The 13,070-nt window shown below is 43.4% G+C and overlaps 1 protein-coding gene across 3 annotated transcripts in view; it reads left to right on the plus strand.

Annotated features, from left to right (window-relative positions):
- The window catches only part of ATR (ATR serine/threonine kinase), a 1,676,349-nt gene that overhangs the window by 600,141 nt on the left and 1,063,138 nt on the right, over positions 1-13,070 (plus strand). For all 3 annotated transcript variants that reach the window (XM_069618270.1, XM_069618272.1, XM_069618271.1), the window contains 2 exons: positions 10,911-11,036; positions 11,619-11,825. In XM_069618270.1, the coding sequence (XP_069474371.1) occupies positions 10,911-11,036; positions 11,619-11,825 (333 nt within the window). The remainder of the gene's footprint in view (positions 1-10,910; positions 11,037-11,618; positions 11,826-13,070) is intronic.

Below are 13,070 nucleotides of genomic sequence, written 5' to 3' on the forward strand. Positions count from 1 at the left end.
GGGCCAGGCTGTTACCAAACAGACCTTGTCCAGGTGGATTACCCTCACTATTACAGAGTGTTACCGATTGGCGGGTAAGGACCCTCCTGAAGGGTTGCAAGCTCATTCCACTAGATGCGTGGCTACTTCCTCAGCGCGGGGTTCCTATTAGGAATATTTGTGATGCAGCCACCTGGGCTTCAATCCACACCTTTGTTAAACATTACTCCCTGGATACAATCCATGGTCAGGATATGGCCTTTAGGAAGGCGGTTCTTTATTCCGCAATCTAATTGGGTACTCTAAATTCTTTTTCTACTCCATTTACTGGTACTGCTTTGGAAGTATGTCAAAGATGTGGAATACGTTGGAGGATAGAACAAGTTACTTACCAACTGGTAACGTTCTTTCGACTGGATGTTCCTCCAACATATTCCACATAGCCCTCCCAGCCTACCCCTCTGAAGAATTTCCCATGCTATTGCAACTTACGTTCCCACAAGGCTATGTGCAGTCATGGAGGCTTGGTGTGCGGTTATGGCACACGTTGTGGATGGAAAAAACATGAACTGAGACTACGGGCGCCTTGCGCCCTACTTATAACATCCAATGACGTCACCCTCGACGGAGGCCTTTGAGGGACATCGACCCGAGGCCATTGACGCAGGACGCCCTCTGCTGAAAAATGTCTGAAGCAGCACAGCTGTGGACATTACATGTCAAAGATGTGGAATATGTTGGAGGAACATCCAGTTGAAATAACGTTACCAATTAGTAAAACTTGTTATTCTCAAAGCCAAAAAAAACACTATCTGTACTCAACTACATGGCGAGATAAAATTTAAAGCATTTCATTACACTGGATCGCTATAAAAGACCAAGTTCTGGCAGCCTTTGCTGTTGAAACTTCTGGTTGCTCCCTCCCCCACTATACAGTGTCCACAATGTCTCCCTCAGGGCCCATCCTGTAAAGTAAAAAGAGCCGTACATTTAGCACCAGAGCTTCCAGCAAATCGGTCACAGAATGCCATTTCGCGAATTGGGCGCTACCTGTTACCCATGGGGACCCATGAGAATGTTCATATGGCGTACGGATTGGTGTGGAAAGCATGGGCAATTTCTTTCTAGACACTTTTCCTTGTTATTAGCAGTATTTGTAATTGTGATACACGTTTCAAACGAAAGAAAAAACACACATCACCATTTTCTACCTTTATAAATAACTAGAGAATGAAAGCGAGCAATAATACAAGTCCCCTTTTAAAGCTTAATTTACATGCATGAAGTCTGCTAGTTTGACACACAACAGAAAGTCCCATTTCATATGGCGATTCAATTTTTTTTTTTTTAACACTAACAAACTGGAGGTTTGCGTGAAAGAATCCCAGATTCACTGCTTGTGCCAGTGTGCGTGTTCCTTGGCAAATGAAGTAATTTCACTGTGCATTGACTGCTGGGAGCGCTCAAATCCTGCTATCATTTGTACATCACAGAACTGGTGTCAAAACAGGACAACATCGGCCTTCGAGGGATGGTTGCATTAGGCTCACCGAATCAAATTTAAAGTTGATGACTTAATAGTAAACCATTATACTGATATTTTGGTAGGAATCACTGATATGTTTCATGGTCTAAAGGCTCAGAAAATACAGACTTACACAGAGAATTAACGAGAGTGTGACGACATGACTGAAGTGGGAGTGTGGGGAGAGAGACGCATCGAAATGGACACAAGAGAACACGAAGAGTGAGCGAGCAACACATTGAAAGTGGGACAAGAGGAGAACTGCGAAAATGTAGTGGGCCACAGTGTGAGATTAACTGAAATGGGTCGCTGAGACGGGCTGGGCTCCGGTGTAATGGCGACTTTCAGACCGAACAGGCTAAGCCGCAGCCCACTTAAAGCCAGGCTCGAACTGGCCTATATGGCAATATGCCATGGCCAAACCAAAAATGCTGGCGCAGAACCGTTTTTTGGGTCAAGGTGGGCCACTTTTTTGGCCAATGGTGGGCAGTTTGATGAGTTACTTCACTTATGCGGCTAGTAGTTTTGATCAGTGTTGCTGAATAAATATCGTTAAAATGCATCACATTTAATTAAAAAAAACCTTGGTTACTATTCAAACAGTCTGTCACAAAAAGAATGAATTATCCATTGGCAACTGTGGACCACTTTTTCATTGGTGCCCGAGACAATTTTATGGCCCAGTCCGACCCTGCTTAAACCCTAGACTGGTCAGTACATATGCTTCTTTTTTTTTCATTTTAAAGTAATGGAAACAACTAATGTCATGCAACCAGCTGCAGGAGTTTAGTGCGTTGTACAGTAGGCATAGATGTGTGTAGTGGCTTTGTGCTTTGATGTTGCACTGGGCTGCATGCCACTGGGGCGCCTGAGGCATATGCATCGCGCACGTAAACCCTTTACGCGCCAATGCCCTAACCCGGGAGCCTTGCTGCGTCACAAAAGACAGGAACTTGGAACTCTTGATGTATCCAAGCAGCCGAGGCGGGGCTCTGTATTCTGCCCCTTGCTGCAGCTCACGGCAGAGAAGTACGCTATTTCTTTATCTCTCTCGTCACTCGTTTGCAATCCTGATATATTTTAATGTGTTACGTTTAATTCTACGCACTTCGTTTTGGTAGGGTTCTAGAGCTTCTGACATATTCTGATTACATTTGCCACTTTCTTATGTGTTTATCCCAATGCTGTTAAAATCAGACGCAGATCCGAACCTCAAAGAAGCCCTTACTCATTTTGCCCGTAAGTGACGTTCACAGTCATTAGTTCTCACGTTCTTCTTGTATTCCCCCCTCCTCCAAACGATCCTGCCACTTTCAGGCTTGGAAACCCTTCTTCCTCTGACTTTTTCAGGTAGGCATTTCCTGCTCCCTGCGCCATCTATCTATGCTTCTGCTGCCTCAAAGTTTATTTGCAGACGAGCCTCTGTCAAATCATGTCTGGCACTTAAACATGCCAATAATACCACACAATTACAGCTTTTTTATTATTGCATTTCTGTTTACAAATAATCCCAATACAATTAATAAAGCATCACCTTTAACACAACTGTATTCACGGGCAGAAATGTCGATTTAATTCACTTTAATGTGGCTGGAATTTAGAAAACACTGAATGGGCCAGTTGTGATGCTACTGGCATGTGCAAGCCCACATACACTTTCTCTGCCAATCCTGTTTTTGTTCTCATAGAGCTGGCTAACAGCACCTCTTAGCCAAACTTAAAAAGAGGAACACGTTAAGGGAACAATAAAAAAAAATACCGCACAAATGAGAGAATAGGTTGCATACAATAATTTCAGAAGGTAAAACAAGACTACTAAACGGATCCAGTAATCCTAATTGATTATTTTATGTATTGTCTTATAAATGTAGCACCGCTGGCATTGCATAAGACTGTGAGGTGGGGTGTTCACAGGGACGGAGACTGGATTGCTGCCTAGTGCGAGCTGTATTGTTCAGTCACAATAACCTCACGGGTTTCGCCTGGTTTCTCTGGGTTACGGTGTTCTATGGTTGTGAGATTCGCACTTTCTTATCGTCTTTGGCTGTTCGTGGTTCTGGGAGGTTCTTGATATGCCTAGCTCTTTGGCTGCGGCCATACCAACTGCACGACCTGTCGCAGCCCAGGTAGTCAACGCTACCTGCAGCTGCAGCACAGCAGCACACACTGCAGTCCTGCTGGCGGTGAGTCCATACAAAGGCGAAGAAACATCCTGACAGATTTATAATAAAAAGTTGAACTAAAACCTTGACATCTCTGCCACAGTCTTTTATTCATTTTCCCTCACCTGTTTGATTACTCGGTCTTGTTCTTCCAGGGGGAAATGGGTAATATGGGCAGGATATGTTGGGCATTCCTTCTTTTAAGTGGGAATAATGAAATGGATGAGAGAAAGTGAATGAAGAACATGGAAGTGAAGGTTGCCCCATTCCCCTTTCGGCTTTGCAAGCAATTGGTTCTGGTCTGGCCGCCATATCTAGTGCTGCAAAGCATCTGTACACCCTGAATTGCTAGGCCGAGTCTTATCTGTGCAAGAACATGGGTGTCCAGGATTATGCCAGGATGCGGGTCCAGAGTTGGCTGTATTTGTTTTTGTATTTGTTTGAGATAAGATGGCGCTTAAACTAGAAATGCTGTACACGTGTCACAACTAAAGACGAAGGATATCCCTTTCTGTGCATTTGACAATAAAAGAGCTATGAAATGTCAATGAAACACATTAACAGCCATTTACACATATGCGGATCACAGGGTGAGTGTAGTGTGTGTCACATTGAATGAAGTGTGGGTGGCAAAGTTCAGTATTTTCAATAAGTTCATTATTTTCAGGGGGCTAAAGGTATTTGTGGTGGGTTTTTCTATGTGGTGGATGTAATCTTAATGTACCTGCTTATCTTTGTAATGTTTGATGGTTAATATGTCAAGATAGATTGCGGTGAAAAATTGTTAATTTTAGTTTTGCCTTGATATGGACCATATTGGTTGAGAAACGTGTTGGCAAGCGCAATTTATGTTCTGAAATTGATCATTAAAAATCAACAACATTTCTATTGATCAATTTGATTTTTTGTTCAATTATATGTTCAAATTGTTAGGTTTTGCCAACAGCACTAAGATGGGGTGTTAAGGACACCAAATCACATGTTTAGATGAGCCCAATAGATGATGGCACACTTTGTTTATTAGGCTAAAGGTATATAGGGCGAAGTTCTATAAGGAGGGGGCGCCAGCAGTAGTGTAGCGTGCTGTGGAAAAGAGTATAAATCTTTTTTTTTTTTTTTTTAGAGTGATGGGTGTGGGTCCAAAATTCTGTAGGCTTACATAGACAGCAGTGTAGGTGATCAAACGATTGTAGTTTCACTTGGCTCTCAAGGAGGGCCCTTGGTTGTGAGCCTTGAGGGATTGGGTGATGAGATCAAGGAGAAAGGAGATATGAGGTGGAAATAGGGTGCAACATCTTAAGAAGATCGCTTCTATTTGTTGACCATCAGGGAGTGAAGAACCACTCATTGCTGGATGACAGGGAGGCAATTGCAAACGAGAGCTAAGTGGACATGGGTGAAAGAGGGTAAGGAGTGGATGTGTGTTTAGTCGGCGATAAAGTGATAGAATGGGACCAAGGGCAACCGCTGGAGAAACCCATTCCAGGAAGGGGGACGGGGGGTTGGTAGAGGAGTTTTCAGTGTTCTAATAGATGGAAAAGAAGTGGTTGCAGAGGTAGAAGATGATCTGTTCAATGACTGTGTGCTGGAAGCCAATGTAGATGGGTGTACAGAAGATTGAGTTAATGGTCAACATTGTTTACATGCAGTATTGCAGCTGGTAGCCCCTTAAATCATGGCACTTCTTGTGAGCTCCCGTCTGGTGCACCGAAGGTAGGCTGTCTTGATGAACCTTGGGGGAGCCTGCAATTCACTCAGAGGGTAACATAATGTGCGGAAGGTGCATATGTTTGAAAAATTGAAGGGGAAGTTGATTTTCACCCAACAGCAGACAATTGCTTTGAGGCCAGTGTGAGGGGTCCGAAATCTGAGGTTGACAACGTTGTGAAGGTTTCTCAACAAATGCCATTTTATTAAATTAGATGGTTGGATAAACACCTCGATATCCCTACCCTGATGAGGATTTTCCTGCCTAAAATAAACTAAAGGAAACCATAAATAAATGAGGAAATGCATGGCTGTTCAAAACAATAATGATTGAATACATATTAGGATCTCTCTGTATAACCTGCGTGAATTCCCCTCCCCCAGATTTAAGCATGATTCTGCTTCTCAGTCCAAGACACAGCCTCTTCGTTATTAAGCGTGTTATAAAAAAACAATTATAAAAAGAAAAGAAAATAAGGAAATCCTGTTTTGCAACAAAGTTCCAACACAGTTCTTTTCAACTTCAACTTGTCAGTAGAAAGTTCCAACACTCCAGTGATTCAACAAAGAAAATAGAAGGTTCTTACTCTTCCTTGAACAAGTGTACGATTTATCCTGCTTAGATAAAGGACAATTTCTCTGTTCATCAATAGCAACAATAATTGTCTTGGTCAATTTGTGACAAAAGGAGCTTTTTCCCCTTTATAAAGATATGCAAATAAATATCTCGATTTATTTCTATTTAATAACCAACCTTTATTAAATTATGTATAATGGCTTCTTGTATATGTCTGGCAAGACTCATCTACAGGTGATTTTATATATTGCTGATTGCTTTTCTTCTTACTCAGAAGATGCATTGGTGTTAAAAAATGCCCATACTCATTCTTTTGAGATGTGTGTGACTATCACACCTGTTTGTTACTTTCTAGGCTTTACAACTTATTCAATACAATACATGCATGGCTTCCACCTGTTTACTTATAATTTGCCAAATGTTCAGCTTTGTCAGTCACTGGCAGTTGCCCTTTGATTGTCATTATTGCTGAGGATGAGTAGGTCATTGTTGCCTCCTGCATGTGTTCTCCGGTGAGTCAACATACATTCTATTCAAGCATTTGTTCAGTTTTGAACAGTTTCAGCAATGGTTTGAGAAAGTTGACCTTAGTGGGCCTTGCAAGAAGGCATCATCCACTGCCTCTTTACCTGAGGAACACAGTTCTGTCCTTTTGTCTAATGAGGGTTCACAAGGGATCATGCAGAGCACTGCTATGATACAATCAGTGAATTCTTGAGGATGCAGCAACTGCAAGGATTGCCCACACCTTGGCGATGCTGGCACCCCACCCCTTAATCAGAAAAGTCTTTGCTCTCCCAGCCACCTCTGGCCAAGACATAACATGCCTTGAACCTTCAACAACTCTTCCCCAAACACCGCAAAACTCTTTTCCCACTGAATACCTCTGGTCACAGCATGCTTATTTGTTTATTTATGTCCTATTTTATTTTTAATGTAATTAATGTTGAGTCAATGTATGGCAGGGGAGGAAGGATAGCTCAGGGGCAACACATTTGTCTTGGAAGCCAGACAACGCAGCACAACACAGGTTCGAATCCCGATCCCATGTTTCGAAACTATTTCAGGGTGTTCTATAAATGAACAATAAAATAAATACAAAATATAACAAAAACAAACAGTAAAACTCTTTGTGTGTTCTCTCTCGATCTGTTTGTAAACGTGAGTGACGGAGAGGGGGGTCAGACCTTTGTCAAATCAGAAAAGGTCATTCCATTTGGCATAACTAAATATACATAGTTCATTTAGCAAACTGTGGAAGAAATGATCAGTTGGGGGCTCTGGGAGACTGAAGGGCCCTTTACTCCACTCATTTCCATTTTACACCCTAGTCCCCATATCCTCACTCCAAGCAAGAGAAATTAAGGACTTCAAACAGCCTGCAGCTAGATAATGCCACTTCTGGGTGGTTTCTTTAACATAGTTGCTATACAAATAGATGAAAGGCTTCATAGCTGCCACAACTCCCATCAGCTATAGCCAGTATGATCAATGGTGAGGTCTGAAATCAGTTGTACTCTCCAGTGCCACCTAGCATGTTCAGATGTTGTTCCTCTGTGACATACCTTGCTGAGCTTCTAGTCCCTAGTCCAGCAGCCATTTGTTTAAAATGGAAAATTATACTTCTGATCAGAGTAGTATAAGTATTTTGTGTCACCTGTATGCCTTTACAGGACATTTTTGGCCATTAAAAAGAGGGGTGTTCAGAGCAGCCAGAAGCACGGAAACTGCTCTGCTGAAAATCCGTGAAGACCTGCTCTCCAACCTTGATTCTTAATCTCCCCTTTGTCCTCACCCTGCTCGATCTCTCTTCTACCTTTGACACGGTCAACCATGGCATCCTGCTCAATCGCCTCCATGGTAACCTGGGTATCACTGATCAGGCCCTGGCCTGGCTGACCTCTTTCCTCTCCAACTGACCCTCCCAGGTTCAACTTGGGTCCTTCCTTTACTCTATCTCACTCTCTACTTGTGGTGTCCCCCAGGGATCTAACCTCTCTCCCTGGCTTTTCAACCAATACTTGGCACACCTCGCCCACCGCATTGCTACTCTCTGCTCCAACTTTCAGTGCTATGCAGATGACACTGATCTTGTTTTTAGGCTTCTCTCTGCCACCTCTTCTCCCTCTCTCATCTGACTGTCTGTCTGCAATCCAGGAGTGGTGTGCTAGCAACAACCTCTGCCTTAATGCCAGTAAGACAGAGATCCTCCTCATCGGCACTCCTGCACCTTCCTTTCCTGTCACTCTCTGATCTGCCTCCCTTGGCCCTCTTCCTGCTCCCACCTGTGAAGCTAAGAACCTCGGGGTCAGATTCGATTCTGTGCTTTCGTTTTCTCCACACATCTCTGACATCTCTAAGAAGTCAAAATACCAGCTGCACCTCCTCAGGGGGTATTCTTCCTTTCCTCTCCTTCCCCCAGAACCTCACTGTCTCTAGAGCGCTGGTTCTCTCTAGGCTGGACTACTGCAACAGCCTCTTTCTAAATCTGCCTGCTACTACTCTCAGCCCTCTGCAACTCATCCAGAACAGGACTGCGAGACTTGTCCTTGGCCTCAAGCCCAGAGATCGTACCTCTCCAGCCCTGTAATCTCTTGCGCTTGGGTCGGTATCTGCAACCCTACAGTCCCAATACCTGCACGTATTAGACACCTGTTGTCTGCGCTTAATTCTTGCACTTGCCACCTGCTGGCTGCACTACCTGCTGTTGTTTTGATCACGTGTTCAGCACTTCCCACTCCTCCCCTTGCACTTGCACGTTCTCAATGTCCCTGGGCCTAGTTAGATCGTTGTTTTGTCCTCCCTTGTACGCCTCCCTTGCCACGTCGCACCTTGAAACATTTGTGCATGGGCGTGCTATAAATAAAATATCATATCATAAAGGTTTGCAACTGGCTCCAAGGTTGTTTACTATTTCAAGCTGAGTCTTCAAACCTTTACACTACCAGCACCATGGGTGTAAAGCTCAAACAAGTGTACATAACCCTGTTACACCCCTGGAGGCCATTTGCCATATTGTTCATGGCATGCAGTGCCTCCTTTGCAGCAACATGGATATTGTGAAATGTTGACTGTGTCCAAAATCTTGTGCATGGGTGCCGTGTGTTTTGAATCCAGTACCACACCACAGAGAGAGGGAGCATAGGGGCAACCTGTTTGCACTTAGGCCGATCAGCTATGGGGATAAAATAAATGAATGCATTGGAGGCTGCTTGCTGAGATAAGGTGTCTCGCACCAAAGCAAAAGGAGCATTGAATTTTGGCTGATATTTCAAATGTTGATAAACAGTACTGTATTGATTACCAACAGCAATATTATCCGAATAATGGTGGCTTTGTTCAATATATGCACTACTCTCAACTGACTCCAGCCATGGAGACTTGGAAGAGCCTAATGCAAGACCATCAGTCACCTGATAAGATTAACAAGTGTGTAGGCTACTCGTAGGCCTTTTGCAGGGGAAGTGGAGTGGCTTGAACAGCTACCCTCCACCGCACAAGAATCTTTGCTAAGATTGAGGTATCTTATAGATTGGAGTAGAGAGAAGACGAGAGGTGGACAGGTACAGAATGTTTTACAGTGGGAAGGGAAATCACGATTGATGTTAAGGGTTTTGCCTTGACCATGGTATTGTGGGATCATCTGGTCAGGGAAGTGGGAAGTGGGAAGGGATACATTTTGCAATGTTATTTTATGTGTTCACAAAAAAATTCTGGGGTTGCACCTGTTGAAGCAGACATTTAGTTTCTGCATAACCCGTGGACAGCGCAAAGCTGCAACCATGATACGAGATGACATGGCATTGCAGGGATATTTGTAGAGGTGATAGAGCAAGGATGCTGATTTGGTGGCACGCAAAAGGGAGTCCATAAGGCAGTCCGAATGTTAAATCAGACTCTATCCTGGGTGCAGGTACACCCACTTTCCGGCTCACTGTCATCATTGAAGGGAGTACACGTCACCTGAGAACCAGAAGAGTAGTCACGTGTGCAGGAGGTGCTGGATCAAGCTTTATTATATGCAGTGGAAAAGAGCCATTAGAGACAGTGGTTATTTAACATGGGCAGGACAGGCAGAATTCTACAAGTCTTGAATAGTGCTGTAAAGCCAAACCCGCCAAGGCCAGAGGATTTACCTTTAGCTAGTTAATTGTTAATGTTACCATCTAAATGTATCATGTATTTATTTTTTGTTAGGATTGTTCTGTAATAACTAAAAAACCCAGAGGTTTGTGTTCAGCAGACACCATTTTGGGACAGGAGTGCTTTGCCCGTTTCTCTATTAATTTCTTGCCACTTGAATTGAAATTAACCTTGCCTTCATCTTTGGTGCCTGGTTTCTTGTTGGATTATTTTGCGATGAGCTGCGGGATTTTACGCTGCACACGCATTTGCATTTGACATAGTCAGCTTGACCAACAGCCCATCCGGGTATGCACAGTTTTCAGAATTATCCTTGAAATGTGAAATGTTTTTGTGGTCAAGAAAGAAACCAAAGCAGACCTGCAGGGTCGAATTCTTAACTTTTTTTCCCACTAAGATGTGTGGTATCTTCTTATCCTCTAATAAATCACCTGCAAGAACTTTTCTAATTTAACTGCTTACATCTCTTCTGTTCTTCTGGTGCCACTGAATCTACTTATTGTTGGATATTCTTTTATTTATTGATCACATAATAAAATACGGAAACAAAAAAAAACTTCACATATTGCAATCCTGAATTATCTCCTGTGTGCTTTTTTGGTATATGTGCTCTGAAGGATTTCTTAGGCTAGTACTCGCATGTTAACACACATCGAACTTTCCATGCATATTTGTACACCTAATTTTTCAAAAAATGTTTTGAATTTCAAGAACCCTTTTCTTTTCTATGATTGTGGGGGGTGAGGTGTGTCAGTGCATGCAATGCATAACGTGTTTCCTCCTGTTGGTGCTGCAAATCAAGCTGTGCTTTTTGCAGGAGACGTCCAGAAGCGCTGACCTTCAGACGGCACTGCAGTTGGCAATGAGAGCCATTCAGCATGAGAATGTAGATGTGCGGATCCACGCGCTGAGCAGCCTCAAGGAAACACTCTATAAGAACCAGGTGTGTCACTCGTCTAAAAAAAAAAAAAAAAACGTATTCTTAGGAAATTGTATGATGAAAATGTAGAGGCTTGTCTATAGTTGCAGAGACTCGGAGACTATATGAAATCTATTTTCACTTTTTTAAATGTATCAGCTAAATATCTCAGGAGCAGCCCTCATCTACGGAAACAAACAAGACAGTGCTTCTATTGTGGTTCAAAAGTGGCTTGGACCAGTATTACCATAGCTCTGTTTGGCTTCTTAAAATGTAAATATGAGCTATAAAGGGTGTGTCAACATTATCCGACCATAACTTGTAGGTTTGTTTTTGGGATTTTACTTTCCTGACCATGATTATTTAGAGTCCTCAGTCTGCTTCCGGTATCAAAATCCTAATGTAATAATGCATGGCAAAACAAGTTAAATTGTTTGATCGAGGAACTGGCACAAATGTTTCTCATGCTTTATGGTACTGTGGATGGGTTGTCTGGATTTATGGATCTGTTAAATCGCTTGATCTCTAAAGATGTTCGGTGTACACTAGAACTAATAACTTTTTCATGCTCTTTCATTTGTGTCTTCCTTTCTGTGACCATCCCAGGCAGAATTAGTAAAGTACTCGACAGACAGCGAAACTGTAGAGCCAGTCATCTCACAGCTGGTAACGGTGCTCCTAATAGGGTGCCAGGATGCAAACTCTGAGGCCCGACTCCTCTGTGGTGAGTGCCTAGGAGAACTTGGTGCTATAGATCCCGGGCGACTGGATTTCTCAACAAGCGATACTCAAGGAAAAGGCTTCACATTCGTGGTAAGGAATATATTATTGTATTTGTTAAATAAGTTTGTAACTTTATGGATCATTCAGATTGTGTTTATATAAGGTAGTATATGCTGTTGAGAACGTTGCAGCTTGTTTTCTGTTAGCTTAGTTCCAGAGTAGGTTATCAAAATTACTTTTAGCAGGACTACTCTTTTAAAGTCTTCGTAAAATGGCACACCTTTTGACCAGTGGACCACTACTTGAGTCTTTAAAATTCCTGCCAGGGGGACAGTCCAAGAAGTGTAAAAGGGTCGGTAGCCTGACCCTGTCCACAAAGGATGAGGACCCCTCTCCGCCTGCGGTGGAAAGACTAATAGGGTGGATACCAGAACCATTCTTACCCAAGGGGGGGGAGATGGCAGTTGGGAGAGTCCTAGTCCCAGTCCCTATGTTCGCGTGTAATGGATTGTACTAACACTCTTTATCATCCCATACTTCTGTCTTCAAATTCTGCCAGTTTTTCTGTCTTTTCCAGAGAACTAAAAGTTCCAGCAACCTTAGCGGTGAACCAAAGAGAGAGCAGGCCACCACAGATGCTCCAGGGAATCTTTAGATCAGTGCACCCCAACCAATGGTGGAATTTCAAAGAACCGATGTGCGCCATAAAAGCAGGAACCAGCACAGGGTTGGAATACTGTCACCTGCTCCCCACAGCAGCCACATTCACCTCTATCACAGTCACTGACACATCTTGCGAAACAGATTGTTTGCTACAACCGCTCCTTACCGATAATGGGGCTTTGGAGCGACTCACTTACAGGAAAGGTCACATTTTGACTTTGGACTCACGAACTGGGATGCTGAGTATAGCAGACTACATTTACAATCTGCGACAGGTCAGCATGAGAAAAAGGGGCAGGGCTTAAACCCCCATTTTAAGTACAGTGAAAAAACAGAGGGTTTTTCCCTTCCCACTCCCTGGGGATCCTCTAAACAGGTGGCCAGGGGAGGGCCATCGCTTTTGGATCCCAACCCTGGGGGCGGACTAGCGAGGGAGGATCACTTGGGTAGAGGGTTCTCTAGGATTGGGGAAGGATTACCCAAAGTTGAGACATGGTAGCCCCACTTTCTGAACACCCCTCTACCTGACATTCCCTCAGCCTATATGGCTTACTGTTTCCCAGACTCCCACTTTCCCCATTCCTTTAATGAAAGGACTTAGATGAGGAAGAGGAGCATTTCACCAGTATACTCTTCCTTTCCAAAACACCACAGTGCCATTAAAACGACAAA

This window comes from Ambystoma mexicanum, chromosome 10 (assembly GCF_040938575.1).
Source record: "Ambystoma mexicanum isolate Mex_15411 chromosome 10, UKY_AmexF1_1, whole genome shotgun sequence".
Taxonomy (NCBI): Eukaryota; Metazoa; Chordata; class Amphibia; order Caudata; family Ambystomatidae; genus Ambystoma; species Ambystoma mexicanum.